The sequence below is a fragment of the Heterocephalus glaber genome, unplaced genomic scaffold (genome assembly GCF_053883595.1).
Source record: "Heterocephalus glaber isolate CG9 unplaced genomic scaffold, H.glaber_assembly_v1.0 deba00001509, whole genome shotgun sequence".
NCBI classification, from domain to species: Eukaryota; Metazoa; Chordata; class Mammalia; order Rodentia; family Bathyergidae; genus Heterocephalus; species Heterocephalus glaber.
In genome coordinates this window covers 33,575,753-33,591,321 of record NW_028258325.1, presented here as the reverse complement: position 1 = coordinate 33,591,321, position 15,569 = coordinate 33,575,753, and the positions used below count along the sequence as shown (strand labels likewise).

The 15,569-nt window shown below is 46.4% G+C and overlaps 1 protein-coding gene across 12 annotated transcripts in view; it reads left to right on the top strand.

Moving 5' to 3' along the window:
• Apbb2 (amyloid beta precursor protein binding family B member 2) overlaps window positions 1-15,569 on the top strand; it is a 346,490-nt gene that overhangs the window by 269,376 nt on the left and 61,545 nt on the right. For all 12 annotated transcript variants that reach the window (XM_087187842.1, XM_087187843.1, XM_087187853.1 and 9 more), the window contains 2 exons: window positions 10,073-10,219; window positions 12,310-12,437. In XM_087187842.1, coding sequence (XP_087043968.1) covers window positions 10,073-10,219; window positions 12,310-12,437 — 275 coding nt within the window. The remainder of the gene's footprint in view (window positions 1-10,072; window positions 10,220-12,309; window positions 12,438-15,569) is intronic.

The following is a 15,569-nucleotide window of genomic DNA, read 5'->3' as shown; positions in this document are numbered from 1 at the left end:
TCCAAGACTCCTGCAGGGGAAAACTAAAATACCACTCATGCTTTCAGGGAGTAAGAATGCTTTCCCAGCAGCACAGACATCTGCTGCTTATCAGCAGGAATAGAAGCAGGATCCTGCCAGCCCAGCTTCTTGGCCTCCGCTTCCCTGGGCTCTTACTCATTCTGAGGGGGGGTGAGTCTGGTGTTTACTGTCACTGACTTGGCATTGGTCGGTGCGAGTCTCTAGCAGCAGATTCGCTCCAGTTTCCCTTTGTGTGACATGCTCCCTGTCCCAGCAGGAGACCTTCCTTGGTCACTCCCAGAGCATGACTTTTGGAGATGCTTTGTGATACCTCAGAGCTGTCCTTCTTGGCATCCAGCAGCTTTGAGGCTGTCTGGGAGGAGCTGGGACTGGGGTTTGAAAGAAGGGATTTGAGAAATGCCCTAAATCACACTGCCACGTGTTGGGTTTAAGAAGTCAGTTCCCCCCACCCCACCCCACCCGGCATAGGAATGTAGCTTAGTGGTAGAGTGTGTACTTAATAGGCATGTGGCCCTGGGTTTGAGCCCCAACACCCCAAAAAGAAAAGAATGTCTTACTTTTGAATTTTTTAATAGTTCATCCAAATATTGAGTTCTATACAACTTGCCTCATATCTCTTGGTGCTTGTAGGAATAGTTTGGATTATTCTCCCCAAAGGCTCAGCGTGCTTGGTCAGTGTCCAGGGTCCTACCTGATGAGTGGGTCCTCGGAACCCAGATATCTCAGGGACATCTGAAACTCAGAGTCTGTATTATAACATAGGGGCAAAGGAGGTGACATTGTGGCAATGAGTTGACTAGATCCTGCTGGTACCTAGGAAGGAAATTGGCACAGAAGTCTTTTTGGGCACCCAGCTCCTAGGTCCAGCTAGGTGACCACAGTATAGATCACTAGTCAGCTAGATACCAGATTAAGGACTGAGTTACAGCAAGAGCTCAGAATGCCTCTCTAACTGTCCCAGGACCCTTGAATGTAAGTTGAGTCTTTGGGCCTATTTTTTTGTTATTGTTGTTTGTTTTTTTGAGACAGGGTCTCGCTGTGTAGTCCAGGCCAGTTTTAAATTTACAGCAATCCTCCTGCCTCAGCCTCCCAAGTGCTGGGATTACAGGCATGCACCACTACGCCCAGCTTTCGGGCCTATTTTGAGAGGCCCATCAGCTATTGTAGATGGAGCTCCTGATAAGCCAGACAAGGACTGGATTAGGTTCTAGGCAGGGATAAGTTCACTGGAAGAACTGGTCCTCTGGTCTACAACAGCGGCACTTGGAGTCAAACGTATTACCCAGTCCCATTACCTGTCCCATTACTGACTAAATGAATATTTGTATGTGACTTTTATATTGCTGTACATGACTTACATCAAGATTTGTTGGTAATTTGGAGCTAATAATGATAAAAGCTAGCACTTTGGCTGCTTACCATCCTAAGCACTTCAGTTGTGCAATACCATTTATTGATCCCAACATTCCTTAGAACATAAATACTACATCTGTTTCCATTTTATAGATTAGAAAACTGAGGCACAGGCCAGCATATTATCTGGCCCCGTGTCACTCAGGAATTAAGTTTGGAGCGTGATTCAAACCTGGGTGCTCAGGGTTCAGAGTTGAGGCTACATACGTTTTTGTTACTGCTGGAATAAAACCAGCTGTTCCCCTGGGCTGTGCTGGGCCTCCTCAGGGGGTCCACACTCCTGTGAATCCTTATTACTGCTTGCAGGAGCAGGTTTATCCCTCCAGGGATGCAGAAGATGATTAGCTCCAAAGGGCACAGCCAGGGAGTTCAGGTCCAGGAATGCAGCCAGGTCTACTCCAGCCCTGTTTGATACTTCTGTCTGTCTCAAGCCTAAGCGCCTTCATTTGACAGTTTATTGAGTGTGCCACTTGTGCCGGGCCCTCTTTGGGGTGGTGGCATACAGGGCCTTGGTCTCCAGGAGCCAAGGGCTGAGCATCCTGTTTGTAGAACACCTAATGCAGAGCAAAGGGTGGTGGGATCAACCCTAGGCTTGGGCTGGCTCTGCTCCTTAATGGTGACACTTGGCTGAACTCCACAGGGCTAATTTCCTCTTCTGTGAAATGCAGATAGTGATCCACCTGAGGATTAGGCTCTGCTGTGATGTACTGGATGACCTTGAGCAATACAACTAAGCTCTCTGCACCTCAGTTTCTGATTTAGAAAGTAAGAAACACAGCACCTATTTTCTAGGGTTGTTGTGAGAACATGCTATGGTATGTATTAACAAGCATGTGGCACCCAGAAAGTGACCTATAAATAAGTAAATACCAGTCCTCAGTTTTGTGCTCTCCTGCCTGGTCACTGCCAGTGACCGTTGCGTGTGGTCATCAGATTACATGTGTCTACAGTGAAATGCCTGCAAGTTTACATTTAAATACACACATGCACTTAATTTATTCCTCAACAACCTGGGAACATTGGGCTGTGTCTCTCTGTTAAATCCACCTTTGCTCAAATTTCCCATTGATAAAAATGGGCCTCATCCTGCCATCCTGGTTCCTGGGCAGGAAGTGACTGATGCAATTAACTATGGCTCTAGTAAATCACAGTCTGGAGGCCTGTCCCTGGCACGAGCCAAGAATCTCCAAGAACCAGGCCATTGAGAAGTTGGCTCAGGCTCCTCTGCTTGCATCTTTGTTGCTCAGCTTGCGGTGGGCAGATGACTAAAACCTAGAGTGGATTTTCCCCAGAGAGCCGATCTTCTCATTAGCCAACCCTAGGGTCAGGTCAGAGTGATACCGACCTGCATTCCTCTCTGTAAACTAGTTAGTTGACATTCTGGTCTTATTTTTAAATTTCTATAACTTGTTCATGACACAGTGATAACTCACTCAGAAGATGAATAGGAGTCTCCATGGACCAGTCATTGTAAGTGATTTTCGGGCAGAGGTGAGCCAGGCTGGATATCACTGCCCACAGTGTGCCAGCCTGTAGTGAGTGAGCAGGAGGCAAGAAGGTGGACACTGCAAATGGTGTTTCACCTAGAGTTCACCCCATAGAGCCTGGCGCCATTGGAAATGCTTGGTGGTATCAACTATTAGTATGAGTGCACCCTCTGTGGAAGGGCCCGTGAAATACTAGCATGCAGTGAACTTTTCCAATAGGGCTGTTGTACTCGGAAAAATAAAAAAGAAACTTAAAGTAAATGGCACTAGTGTGCCCTGGGCCCCAAAGGGCCATGTGTCTTGTTCTCTGCCCGAATGTCCACCATGTTGCAGACGGTCTGAGGAAACATCAGGCACAGCTGATGTGTGCTGGGGACAGGGCAGAGATGCGCTCTGGTCCTCCGTGGCCACCAAGGTCATTGCCATGTTGAATAATTCACCAGGCTAATTCCTTGTTTCCTTTGTGATGGAGAACTGAGTCAAACACCACTCGAGGGAATCCCCAGACACCTGACCGTGTAGAATTACTATATCCCAGACCTGGGAAGCATGTCAGTATTTCACAGAAAAGCAGTAGCAAAGCCTGCTTTTATTTAAAACCATGTGCTTAATGACAGTAATCTACATGCCTGCATGTAGTGACCACAGACTCTGATTTACTAAAGGCTTCCTGTGAGGGAGGCACCAACCAGGACATTTTGGACCTTGAAGAAGCTGCACATTTTTAGAAGGGATTCTGTGAAAGTCATTTGAAATCAAGGCCTTTGCTTACCCACTGCTTTATGTCTTGGTGAATCCTAGATGGTCAAAAGGCTATAGCCCTGGGCAGAAATCAGACCCTGTTGCTGCTGTCTCTAATGCTTGCAGTAGCTATGGGAAATGAACGGGGAGAGGCCTGTTCTTAACTCTCAGAGAAACATCACAGAACATGAGCGATCAAATGGAATGACTGTGCTCTATGTGGGCGTTATTCTGGTTCTGCATGAACTGAATCACATGTGCCCTGCATGAGTTCTCTAAATGTTCTTCTTCATAGGTACACATAGCAGGAATTCATATCTTTTCCACCTGACTGCAGCCTCACAACCTCACGGATGTGGAGGTCTCCATGGAGCAGCTTACATAACTGGGCAGCAGCTGGGGTCACCATGTTCTTAGGATCTAGCAAGACAGGCTTGAATCCCAGTTGCCTGCCCTGCTGAAGTCCTTGGGTCCTCCCGGAAGGTCTGCCAGTTCCTCAGGGCTTTTGTTTCTCTCATGTTAAATTCCTCTTCACTCAGGAGCTTTTCTATGTTCTCTGCCAAGCATCTCCCCAGAGGAAGGGTCATACCCCTTCTCCTTTAATTCCTCTGCTGATGAGGGTCATCTCTTTGTAACAGGCTTTTTCTGAAGCATCAAGGTAATATCAGGTAGGTGTATATCCACAATGGATACTTGTATTAAAATCTGGGTATTGGGCTCCCCTCGCCTTTATGCATCATTTGGACCCACTTGCAGCTCAAGCTCCCTCAGAAGTTATACAGCTCATTCTCCTTCCTTCTCTATTTCCTATGCCCATTTCTGTTTATCTCCAAATTCCTGGTCATTTCTTAAATAGCGCCTTTAACCATTTTCTTCATCCATTAATCAAAAAAAACTCTGATGTTGTCTAGTAAGCTTTTTGTACCTCAATACATTACGCTTTACTTGATGTCTTCATCAATAATGTCTTAATCCAATCTCCTTGGAAATCTTTTTAGGTACTTCATATTCTCATAGCCTTTGGAAAACTGCTGGAAGCATTGGCCCCTTTCCCTAATATGCATGCACACAGTTTTGGTTAGAACTTCCTGAAACTCATCTGTGAGCGCTCAGCTATGGATCCTTATCTAAAGCCCCGGAAGTCAGCTGAGGAGACAGAACCAGCCCTTGTGCAGAGGACGGAGCCCCTGCCTCCTCACCAGGCCCTGTGTCTCCTCCTCACTTCTCCTCCTGAAGTGTCCAGAACAAAACCGGATTGGCATAACTGGCTTTCAGTGGCATCCCCCAACTCAGACACATACTAGACTCAGAGAAAATACTGGCTGCCTTTCCTTGGCCTTCCTCCTTGGGCCAGGCCTTATGCACATTACGTAGCAGAAGCCCTCCGATTTCACCTGGCCACCACCTAGGAGGTCCATGTTGTTATCCTTGCTGTAACAGATGAGGAAACTGAGGTTCCTGGGACTCAGTGACTTGTCTCAGATCACAAGGCTCGTATGTGGCTGGCCTGAGATTTGATCCCAGTGAGTGGCTTGCTAACCTGAGCCCCAGCCACTACACTCACTTGCCCTTCCCTTCATACAGTGGGACCTTGTCTCAGTCCAGGGTGATGGGCTTCAGAGCCTTTGGCATAGCAGCCAAATGAATATCCCCTTCTAGACTTTTGAGATACTGCTCAGAGCAGAGTGGTCCATTTGGTTCATTGGTGCATCTCCAGTACTTGGCACATAGTCGTAAATGTTTGTGAATGAATGATGCTTACCATCTTACGGGATCCTGTCCTTGAGGAAGCTGTCCACCACTTCCTCTCTGAATAAAGGACTCTTCCATAAGCTCCCAACACTGGAGTCCCCTTATTTCATGGTGCCAAACTCTAGGTCCCTGCTAATAATGCCAATAACCCATCACAAGCCTCTCGGTACACTGTGTGTGATGAGTTCTGCAGGCCTCCAGGTTCAGAGAGGCACTTGATAAATGTTCATGGACTTGAATATACAGATGCTATTGTGCTGTTCAGTAATTGGGCTTAAATGGTTATTCCTATAAATGACTATAATTAGGGTTACGTTTGTAGCATTAAAGCAAATTTTAGCTTTTCTATGTGAACTTTTTTAGTTTTTCAGTATCCATAATTTAGTGTTGCTCTCCATTCTGGCACCATTTCCTTTGTGCCCCTCTTGCTCAGCAGTTACAGAGCACTGAGTGTGCAGTGGACCTGGCGTGTGACGCCTGCACCTCAGCTGCCATCTTTGGTGCTGTACCCAGGCTGGCTTGCTGGGGAGGCAGATCTTGCATTGTACCTCTCCAGCTCCCAGCCCTGATCTCACCTTCACCTGACTTCTGTCGGGGAATGAGTTCCCCCAGCATTGTCCCAGCTTGTCTCCATTAAAGCTCCGGGGAAAGAAGAGGCAGATTTAGGAGTTCATCTGGGGAGAGGAGAAAGGGGAACTCTGGACAAAACAAAGCAAGAAATGGTAGAGTCTTCTGGAGCCAGAGAGAAGGAAGTGAACATCAGCTGAGTTCCTAAATATGCCCGCCACTTTCCTGTCCTCATTCCCGTGGAATATCTGTGAGCTCATAGCATCATCGCTTTTCTCCTACATAAATTTGGGAGTTGTGGAGGCTGAGCACCCCATGATTGGAATGGAGGAATTCGAACCTAACACCCTGGCCATAAAAACCAAGGCTTTGTGTTGTGTTTTGCCCCACTACACATATTTTAGGAAGAGATTCCTTCAGGCATATGTAGGACTCAGAAATGAAAGTTGGAAATGGGATGAATGTATTCCAGCTAAGATTTTGATTTCAGTGGAGGTGTGGGGGAAGAGAGAACAAATGGGAAAGAAGGAAGCCAAGCCAAACCTGTCTCCCTTCTAATTCAACCATGACACCCTTTACATGCTAGTAACTAACAAAAATGGCAGGAGCACCAGCAAACTGGTGCCCATTGGGTTAAGAGCTATTGAAGAATGAGCAATCACAATGCATGTTAATTTTTTGTTTTCAGAACTCAAAGAAGTTTTTAAAAGGCAGATGATTTGATTAAATATTTTTAGCTCTTCCAATATCCTAAAATGAGTGTTTGTTCCCAGAGCTGATTCCACTAAGCTACTCTTGATTGAAGAGGAAGAGGAGGTGGTGGTGGTGGTGGTTATAACCCTTCCTGGCCACTCAGGGGCAGCACCAAGCAGTTCCAGTTGCTCTTAGCTGCTCTGTTCTTCAGGAGAAGCTTTACTGACCCCTTGGTGGAGCTCAGAATTCCTCCTGCACCTGTTCCCTTCTTGTTTGGCCACAGGGAATGGTGGCAACACTTTTTAGCTCAGAAAGTAAATTAAGCAAATAACAACTGCAGTATTGCACGAGAAAAGTACAGTATAATCAGAATATAATTTGGGCATTTGTTTGCTTTTTAATCATCGTGACAAAGCAATATCCTGATTGTGTTGTGGGTGGTTGGATGATTCGTATTTCTTAGCCAAGAAAGATACTCAGGCTTTTTTGAGTTTGTTTAGGTTGAAATCCACTGGGACAAAGGACAGCCATATTCTTTTCCCTTTCTTTTTTCTTTTTTTAAATACATGTGCTGCCCACCTGAGCACATCTTTTCCCTTTCTTATTGTTGATGAATTCTTGTGAGTATTCACAGGTTGGAGATTTTCTAAGAGGCAGCAAGAGACAGTGGGAAATATGGTCCTGTCTTCTGGATCTAAGAGTCTTTGACCCTCCCACAGTAGCCTGTCCTAGGCACCCTGGCAGGGGCACTGAAATGTGGGCTGAGAGCAGTGTCTACCCATTTTGAACCTTTTCCACATCAGCACGTCACAGTACCCCATCCCAGCCTCATGCCCACTCCAGGGGCTGAGTTCACTGGGATTCTAAGTTGCACATATCATCCATTATCCAACCCAGAACATTTTTGCCAGGAAAAGGGCTGCTCTTAATTTTGCCAAAATGACCTGCATGAACCAGGTCATGGGGGAGAACTGAGACTTGTGGTCATCCTAACTGCACATATTCTGCCTCTGTCAGTTTCCCTTTTGCTGACTCCAGCTGAGATCTAGATGCACTATACATGTCTGCTCCTTCAATAAGTGTTCATTGAGTTTTTCCTGTGTGCCAAGCTCTTACCTGTATTGTATTGTTTTCTCCTCATAACCACCCTGTGAGGTAACTATTACTGTTAATATAAATATTAACAGTAATAAAATTTAAAAACCTGAGAACTTACATTAATAAATGACTTCCCCATGGCCACAGCATCTGCAAAACAGAGCTAAGACCAGAATTCAGGCTGCCCTTACTCTTGAGCCATAGATGCTCAAAACTGTTGCCATATTGTAGACTGTTTTTGAGCCTTCTTTGCAGGCCTAGCCCCATGTGACACTGTGCCTGTAGTAAGGTCTCAGAGGCATATCACCAAGTGATTGGGGGAGCCCAGGCCCCCACACATACTAGCTTTGCCCATCACTCAGTTTCCTCAACTCTGAAGTGGATACACTGACTTCCTATCATGAAGGTGAGGGTAAGTGAGGTAAACTTTGATGTGGGATCAGTCTCAGATGATATGACTGTGTTTGCCTGTTTTCTGCTATTAAAGTAGGGGTAATATAAATAAATGTTCTCCAGATCAAGAGAGTTCAGGGCCAGGGATTTAGCTCAGTGGTTCCACCGCCTACCTTGCAAGAGCAAGGACCCAAGTTTGATCCCCAGTACCAAAAAAAAAAAAGAGTTCAGCTTCTTTTTGGAGATGGGAGGGTAATAACAAGGTCAGAGCGGCGGGCTGAGGGGAGTGGGTAGGGCCTGTGTGGGGAGCCAGTAGCAGAGTCCAGTGGGCTGCTTCATGCAGAGTCAAGGAGGTGGCTACTCAGAGCTCAGACCCAGGGGGCTGCAGGCTTTAATAAACAGTGAGGTGGGCTGGGGGTGTGCATCCAGGCATGGCTGATGTATCTGCCTGGAGAAACAGTCTGGCCCAGAGCTGAAGAAGGGAGCTGCAGGAGGGGCAGGCAGGCTAGCAGACAAGCATCTCTGCTCTGACCAAGGGCTGGCCCTGTCTGAGCCACAAGCCAGCCTGGTACCTGTGATGTCCTTGTCCCCTCAGGCAGCATCCCTGAAGTGTGCAGGGGAACTGTGTGGGGCTCTCACAGCCTTTCCCCCCGCCACAGGCACTGCCCCCTCTCCTGGGTCCATCTGTAGAAGGCACTGTGTGCTCACATCTGAGGCAGTTACCCAGCCTTCGCCTCTGGGACTGGAGCAATTCATTCCAGCAATTCACTGGGCTGCTGCTTTTGTTGTTGGCATTTTAGTGGGGGGGTCCCTGATAAAGCGTGATTAGCAATTTGGGAAAGAGGTGCCCAGTCTCCCAGTGTGGAGAATAACACTGGACTCAGTGTTGGTCACATTAGGACAGCTGACTACATTTCTTCAGTCTGTTTCCAAGTTCACTTTTGGAAACTTTATAAGCTGGATTTTGGGAGCCATCCTTTGGCTCCTGAGGAAAAGTAGGGCTGCTCATCTGTCCCTTCTATCCTGGGTAAGTGATCTCTTCAACAGATGTGCAGTTTAGAAGGGCCGTGGGGATTCAGGGAGAGGTGAGAGACCACAGCTCAGACCGGCCCACCGGCCAGCAGCCCTGACAGGGCTGTAGTCTGTATCACCCCGCACATATCCTGGGGATTTTGCCATATACGTCTTTGGGTTTTAGGCTTGTTCAAATAAGCAAACAGTGCTTTTTAAATGAAAGGGGAAAATGAATAATAGAACTTGAAAAAGGAATTAGGGGCATGGTCTCAGAGAAAATACCTCTCAAGGGTGGAGAGCAAGTGAGCTTCGTGCTCTGAGGCATCTCACAACACCATGTATCCCATGGGCACTCCAGGATTCGTTCCTATAACACGTGCTGCTTCACCTCAGGCCTACTTGTTGCTTTTTCTCCGTTTTCTTCCCTTTCTGGGTGTTACACATTGTGTTGCGTTGTTACTACAAAAAAGCACTCCACATGTATGTTCTCTCTCTTGGTTTCTTTTCCTAGATGCTTAACAGGTCTCATGGGGTTGCATTTCTTACTATTGAAAAAAAGAACCTGCCTTATCATAGATCACAGGAGTGTGAAAATTTTTATACCCCTTACTTGGCCCTATAATGGTACACCTGGTAATCTGAGGAGAAAACATCTGAACACACTGCACACATTAAGCAAGGACATCATCCTGGCATTTCTTTCATCGCAAAAGAGGAGTCATAATTTGATTTTCCAACAATTAGAGGATTTGTTAACCAAATCAGATGATCAAACCTAGTGAGGCAATTGAAGGCGCATTAAACATACCGGTGATGCCCCAAGGTTTTGGTGTGAACCGACGTGGATTGACGTGGACCAGAGATTGATTTCCTGCCTCTGCCTTGTCTTCCAGTGTTTTGCTGTGCGCTCTCTGGGATGGGTAGAGATGGCAGAGGAGGACCTCGCCCCTGGTAAAAGCAGCGTGGCTGTCAACAATTGCATCAGGCAGCTTTCGTACTGCAAAAACGACATCCGAGACACAGTTGGCATCTGGGGAGAGGTAAGTAGCATGTGGACATAATTAATGACTGACCCCTCCAGATCCCCTCCCGCAGCTCCATGAGACGTGGGGCCGAGGGGCTGGGTGTGTGTCGGCTATGTTTCCCCACAAAGGCAGACAGTGTCCGCACGGCACACCCGGGTGACCAGGGTGTGACCACTGTCTGCTCTGCCACGTCCCACTGTGGACTGAGGCCCTGTATGAGAGTATTTCTCAGAGTCTCCTGATATCCTCCAGTCCTCAAAGATCCTTGGGAGAATTTTAGGGTTCCAGAAGCCTCTGAATTTTGCGTGCAAAATTGGTATGCCAGTCTATTTGGGACATCTCCTAAGAGAAGACACACTGCTTTCTCAAAGTATATTCTTTTTTTTTTTCATTTTTCCTCTGGCAGTACTGGGGGTTGAACCATCCAGGGCCTGCATCCCCAGCCCTGTTTTTATTTTTATTTGTGCTTTTATACTGAGACAAGTTCTCACTAAGTTGCCCAGGCTGGGCACAAACTTGCCATTCTTCTGCCTACAGCCTCCCAAAGTTCAAAGTATATTCCATGCATACTTGCAAAAGAATAGTGATGCCCCAACTCTGGAAGGTGACTAGTTAATCCTTTCATAGTGCACCTTTATTTATAGTCTGAAAATCAACATTGTACATGAGTTGTGGAATTGATGCCCATATATTCTCTCTTACTTTCCACAAAATGATTCCATTTTGAAATGTTAGCTGAAATAATTGCAGAGAAGAAAGTAATAGGTAAGAACACCATTATTTGTATAAAAGTCACATCAAGCAGGAAAAGCCATATTCCTACTGTGCTTAAGACCTGTAAAAATTACGGGACCTTAGCATAGTGCTTGTTGCATGAAGATGCTCCGCCCTGTCCATGTCCAGTTAGCAGGAACTGAGAGCGAACTTTTGCTTCCAGACTGGGCTGTGTGGAAATCCATTCACTGTGGGAGGTAGGTTCCCAACCCTTCCAGTGGAGCTGCATTCATTCTGAGAACCTTCGATAGGAATCTCAAATATTGTTCTCAAGAGCTTTCTCGTGGATGTGGTGCACACCTGTAATCCCAGTACTCAGGAGGCTGAGGCAGGAGGATCACAGTGAGCTTGAGGCCATCCTGGACTACATACATAGTGAGACCCTGTATCAAAAAAATAAGAGCTTTCCCAGAGAGCAATTGGTTGGTCTTCCTTTGGTATGAGAAGACCCACCAAGAAGCCTCTTTATGCTACCTGAGGATTGCACATTGAAGGAATGAAGTTGAATAATCCTCCTGTCCTCAGAGGCCCAACAGCTATGGGAACATGGAACACCAAAGCTTCCAGACCTGAATTGCAGCACAAGAGCTGAGAAACCCAGACACTGCCCTGTCTCAGTGATACAGCAACACCCAGCACGCTTCTGAGTCAGACCTCGGACAGGTCCCTTAACCTCTCAGCCTCAGTTTCCCCACGTGTTAGTCAGAGATAATAATAAATCAAGCTCTTCTAGGATCATTTAGAGAGTTCCTGAGCCAGGACACTTCAAGCACCCAGAGTATGTGTATGGGATACACAGGCATATAAATGTGAGCCATCAGCACCAAGAAATGTCACAGAGCCCTGCCTGCTGGCTGCCAGCTGCACCACACGGACATGGCATGATGTGAACGTGGAAGAGTGAAGCCATGGCTGCAGGTCCTGAAAGGCCAACGGGATGCCTGCAAGGGTCTGACCAGGGCAGTGGGAGAGAATGCTTATCAGAGTCTGATATGTATGGAGTATGTGAGAGAATAGATTCTCCAGGCCTCTACATTGCCTTTCTTCTTAAAGATTCAGCTCTGTAAATAATTAAAACTAAGAGCCAGCTAGAAAGCAGCTGGAGACACACTTCAGAGGACTCAGAGCAAGAGAAGGGTAGGGGTCCTAGCGGGGTGGGAGAGTGGATGAATATTTTAGTCTGGAAAGGATGGCTCCCTATTGGGAAAACAAATTATTGACCCAAGGGCAGACCTCTTTGGGGCACTGAAACAATGCCCCGAGGTGGCAGTAATTGTGGTTAGGACGTGGAGCCTCCGTAAGGGAGACAGCGTGTTTCTGTTGCATCCCAGGGCAAAGACATGTACCTGATACTGGAGAACGACATGCTCAGCCTGGTGGACCCCATGGACCGCACCGTGCTGCACTCCCAGCCCATCGTGAGCATTCGCGTGTGGGGCGTGGGCCGCGACAACGGCCGGTGAGTCTCAGGGCTGTCTCTGTCCCTGTCCCTGTCCCTGTCCCGACTGTGGGCCCAGTTTCAGCTTCATACCGACATGTGGTCTCACAACGCCTCGCTGAATATGAAACTTGACAGAAAGCTGATTAGGAATATAATAAAGTAAAGCACATCTCTGTTTCCCTGCCCAGAAACCTTCGAGTCACATCCCTTCCTGCTTTCGGTAGCTGAAACCTTTTGTCAGCTCTGGCTCCTGCTTTTGAGTTCTGCTGTTTCTCCTCCCAGTCATCTTCGTTCTACTACATTCCCAGCTCTCCTGGCAATCTGAACCCCTTTACTTTCTCTTTTCTGCAGTCTTCTTCTAACCAACTCTGTTTCAATCAGTTGAATCCCAGCCACTTAACATGCCTGCCCAGTGGCATTTTCGTCATGGAAGGCTTCCTTGAAAAGATAAGGTCACACAGCCTTTAATCACCAACCTTAGATCACAAAATCATGAGTGTCTGGAATTTCTAGGGTTGGGGTTACGTAAACCTGTTAACACTTAAAATGTTTGGTTATATCGAAATTGCATTCCAAGTGTATTTTTGTGAAATTCTACTGAAAATGTATTATTAATGGGTAAATGTGTTGTGAATTTTTTGTTCTCCAAGACGCCTGGAAACAAGAACATCCCAATTTTCAAGAACATATTGTAACTAATAATTTAAGCAACAGTTATCACAGGCATCATACTTGAAGACCACTGATAAGTAATTGGGCTATGTTAAATTCAGTTAACCTTAAATTATAATCATCAGTCTTTGGCAATTCCCAAGGTCTTAGAGGGTCTCCTAGCATTTAAGGACAAGCTATACGATGTATGGGTATTGCTTGCTGAAAATGGACAAGAGCATTACAAAAGCGGGTGAAAACTCCAGATGACAGATGGTTTACCTAGGCTCTGGGTCCATTCCTGGGCATTCTGGTTTTTTATCAGGTTGCCTGGTCCTCTCTAAAGGGGTCCTGCCTTGTTTCATTGCAGCCTTTCTCCATGAACGGTGGGCATTGATGCATTTGATTGTCCTCAGACTCAGCTCCACGCTCTAAACTAGAAAGGAAAGACTGTGGCTAAATATTAATCTACAAAAGAGAGAAGTGTTCTCTGCTGATTGGATGAACCTTCTTGGGCACGGAGTATATCTTTGAGATTATTGTAACAGTGATGCGTGCTGACCACTGGGATGGGTGCTGCAGGTGAACGTGTGGATAGATTCTGCGTATGCATCTGTCGTTCGCTTGCTGGGCACCGCTGTACCCCTGGACCTGATGCCCTGACATCCCATGAATACTTTCACAAGGGCACTCTCTGATGACATTGGGTAATCCTTGAAAACATTTAGTCTTGGTGGAAGGTGCTAGGTACAAGATGCTTGGTACTTGCCAGGTTCCTCGTCCCCCAGTTTGTTTTTAAGGCAGGAGCCAAGATTTGTACGACCCAATGTGGTTAAGTGCGGGTGTTTTTGTTTTTGTTTTTGGATGCTGAGGCTTGAACATGCCAGGATGTTGAACATGCTAGGCAAATGCTCAAATGCTGAACTATACCTCAAGCCTGGTTGTGTATTTTTAAGTCTTAGTTGTTAGGGGATTTCACTGATGAGGATTTTTCAGCCCACTCCAACACTTTAAAATGAGTCCAAATGCTATGTGATTGGAAGGATTATTCAAATTCCCAGTTGAGAAAATTATTCAAGCTCCCTAACCCTCATTGTCTTTCATCTGAGAAAGGATAATCATTGTAGGGAGCACAACACATGTGTATATGTGCAAGTGTGTGTGTATAATAATTGGCACAGTGGTGGAGACATGGAAAATGTGTAATGAATGTTTGCCCTTGAGTTTTTAAAGCAAAATACACTTAGGAGATACGGCTGATTCCATGGCTTCCTTTCTGAAATACTGAGGGTGAAGAATCAGCCCCTGGGGAGGCTCCGGGGATGGTCTGTGATGTGAGGCAGAGGATAAAAGGCTGTTGCAAACAAGAATGAGTTCAGAGGTCCTACACAGCAGGAGGAGCCCCTCACAGCCCACCCCCGGTGATGCTGGGGTAATTCAGCTAGGATCGCCTCAGCTGCATTTTCAGAAACATAGGTCACTTATTCTTCCTTGGTGTTGGCAGAGAAGTATAATATAGAAATATACTCAGAGTTCCCCCAGCAGGCTGTCACGGCCTCAGCAAGCTCTGTGGTTGTGGGGGACCCTTGAGTGGCATTGCTTCTGGAGCAATAAATAGAGAAGCATGTTTGCCAGGGAAAGAGTCTGTGTCTCCCCATTGGCTCCCTGAGTTTTTATTCCCTATAAAGGACCTTTGTATTCCTGCTTTTTTTAAATCTTCCTTTGCTTTTGATTCTTTTTTTCTTATATACAGCAATTTACAAGAGCAAATTCAGTTTGTAATGCAGCAAAGGAAAGAAGTTTTCACTTTGCATGAATAAAACATAAAAGCATTTCATTTTGCTGGGGAAAATGAGCCCATTTTACATTCTTTTTTGTAACTTTCCTTGCTGAGAAAATGGAATCTCTTAGGGGATTTCTTGATGTGGTTAAAATGAATAAGAAAAGTGTGTATACCAGGCACTGGGGGCACAAAACCTCCCTGCAAAGGCAATGTACTTTCTTCCCTTAGCCATGTAACTTCAGAATTTCAGAGAGTGTTTGGGTTTGGCATTTTCTTAAGAATTTCAAGTGGTGCAGATTTGCTCTGAAGAAATTTCTGAGGCAGTGAGTTTACTGTCAGTGAGGAGGTGACCTGCGGGGATGCCCCACACTGTCCTGGATGAGCTGCAAAAGCCTCTTGGTTCTCTGTGGCGCTTCAGTTCTGACTCAGGTGTTGTCCTAACCCTGTCTCAATTGCTTTGTTGCCTGGCACAGCAGGGCTGCCTCCCTTCTTGGCCACACCACGCTTTGGTTCCTTTGGGTCTCACAGACGGAGACCTTACATTTCCCAGTGCAGCCCCAGATTGACCCATTCTGTTTGTACTGCTGTATGCAGAGTTCTGAGTCTTAGAGCTAGGGTTTTGCCCTCAACAGCTAGGACAGGTGGCTGGCTTGTCCCCAGTCATATTGTCTGTATGGCCCTTCCAGGCCACCATCCCAAGGGTGGGTGGGAAGGAC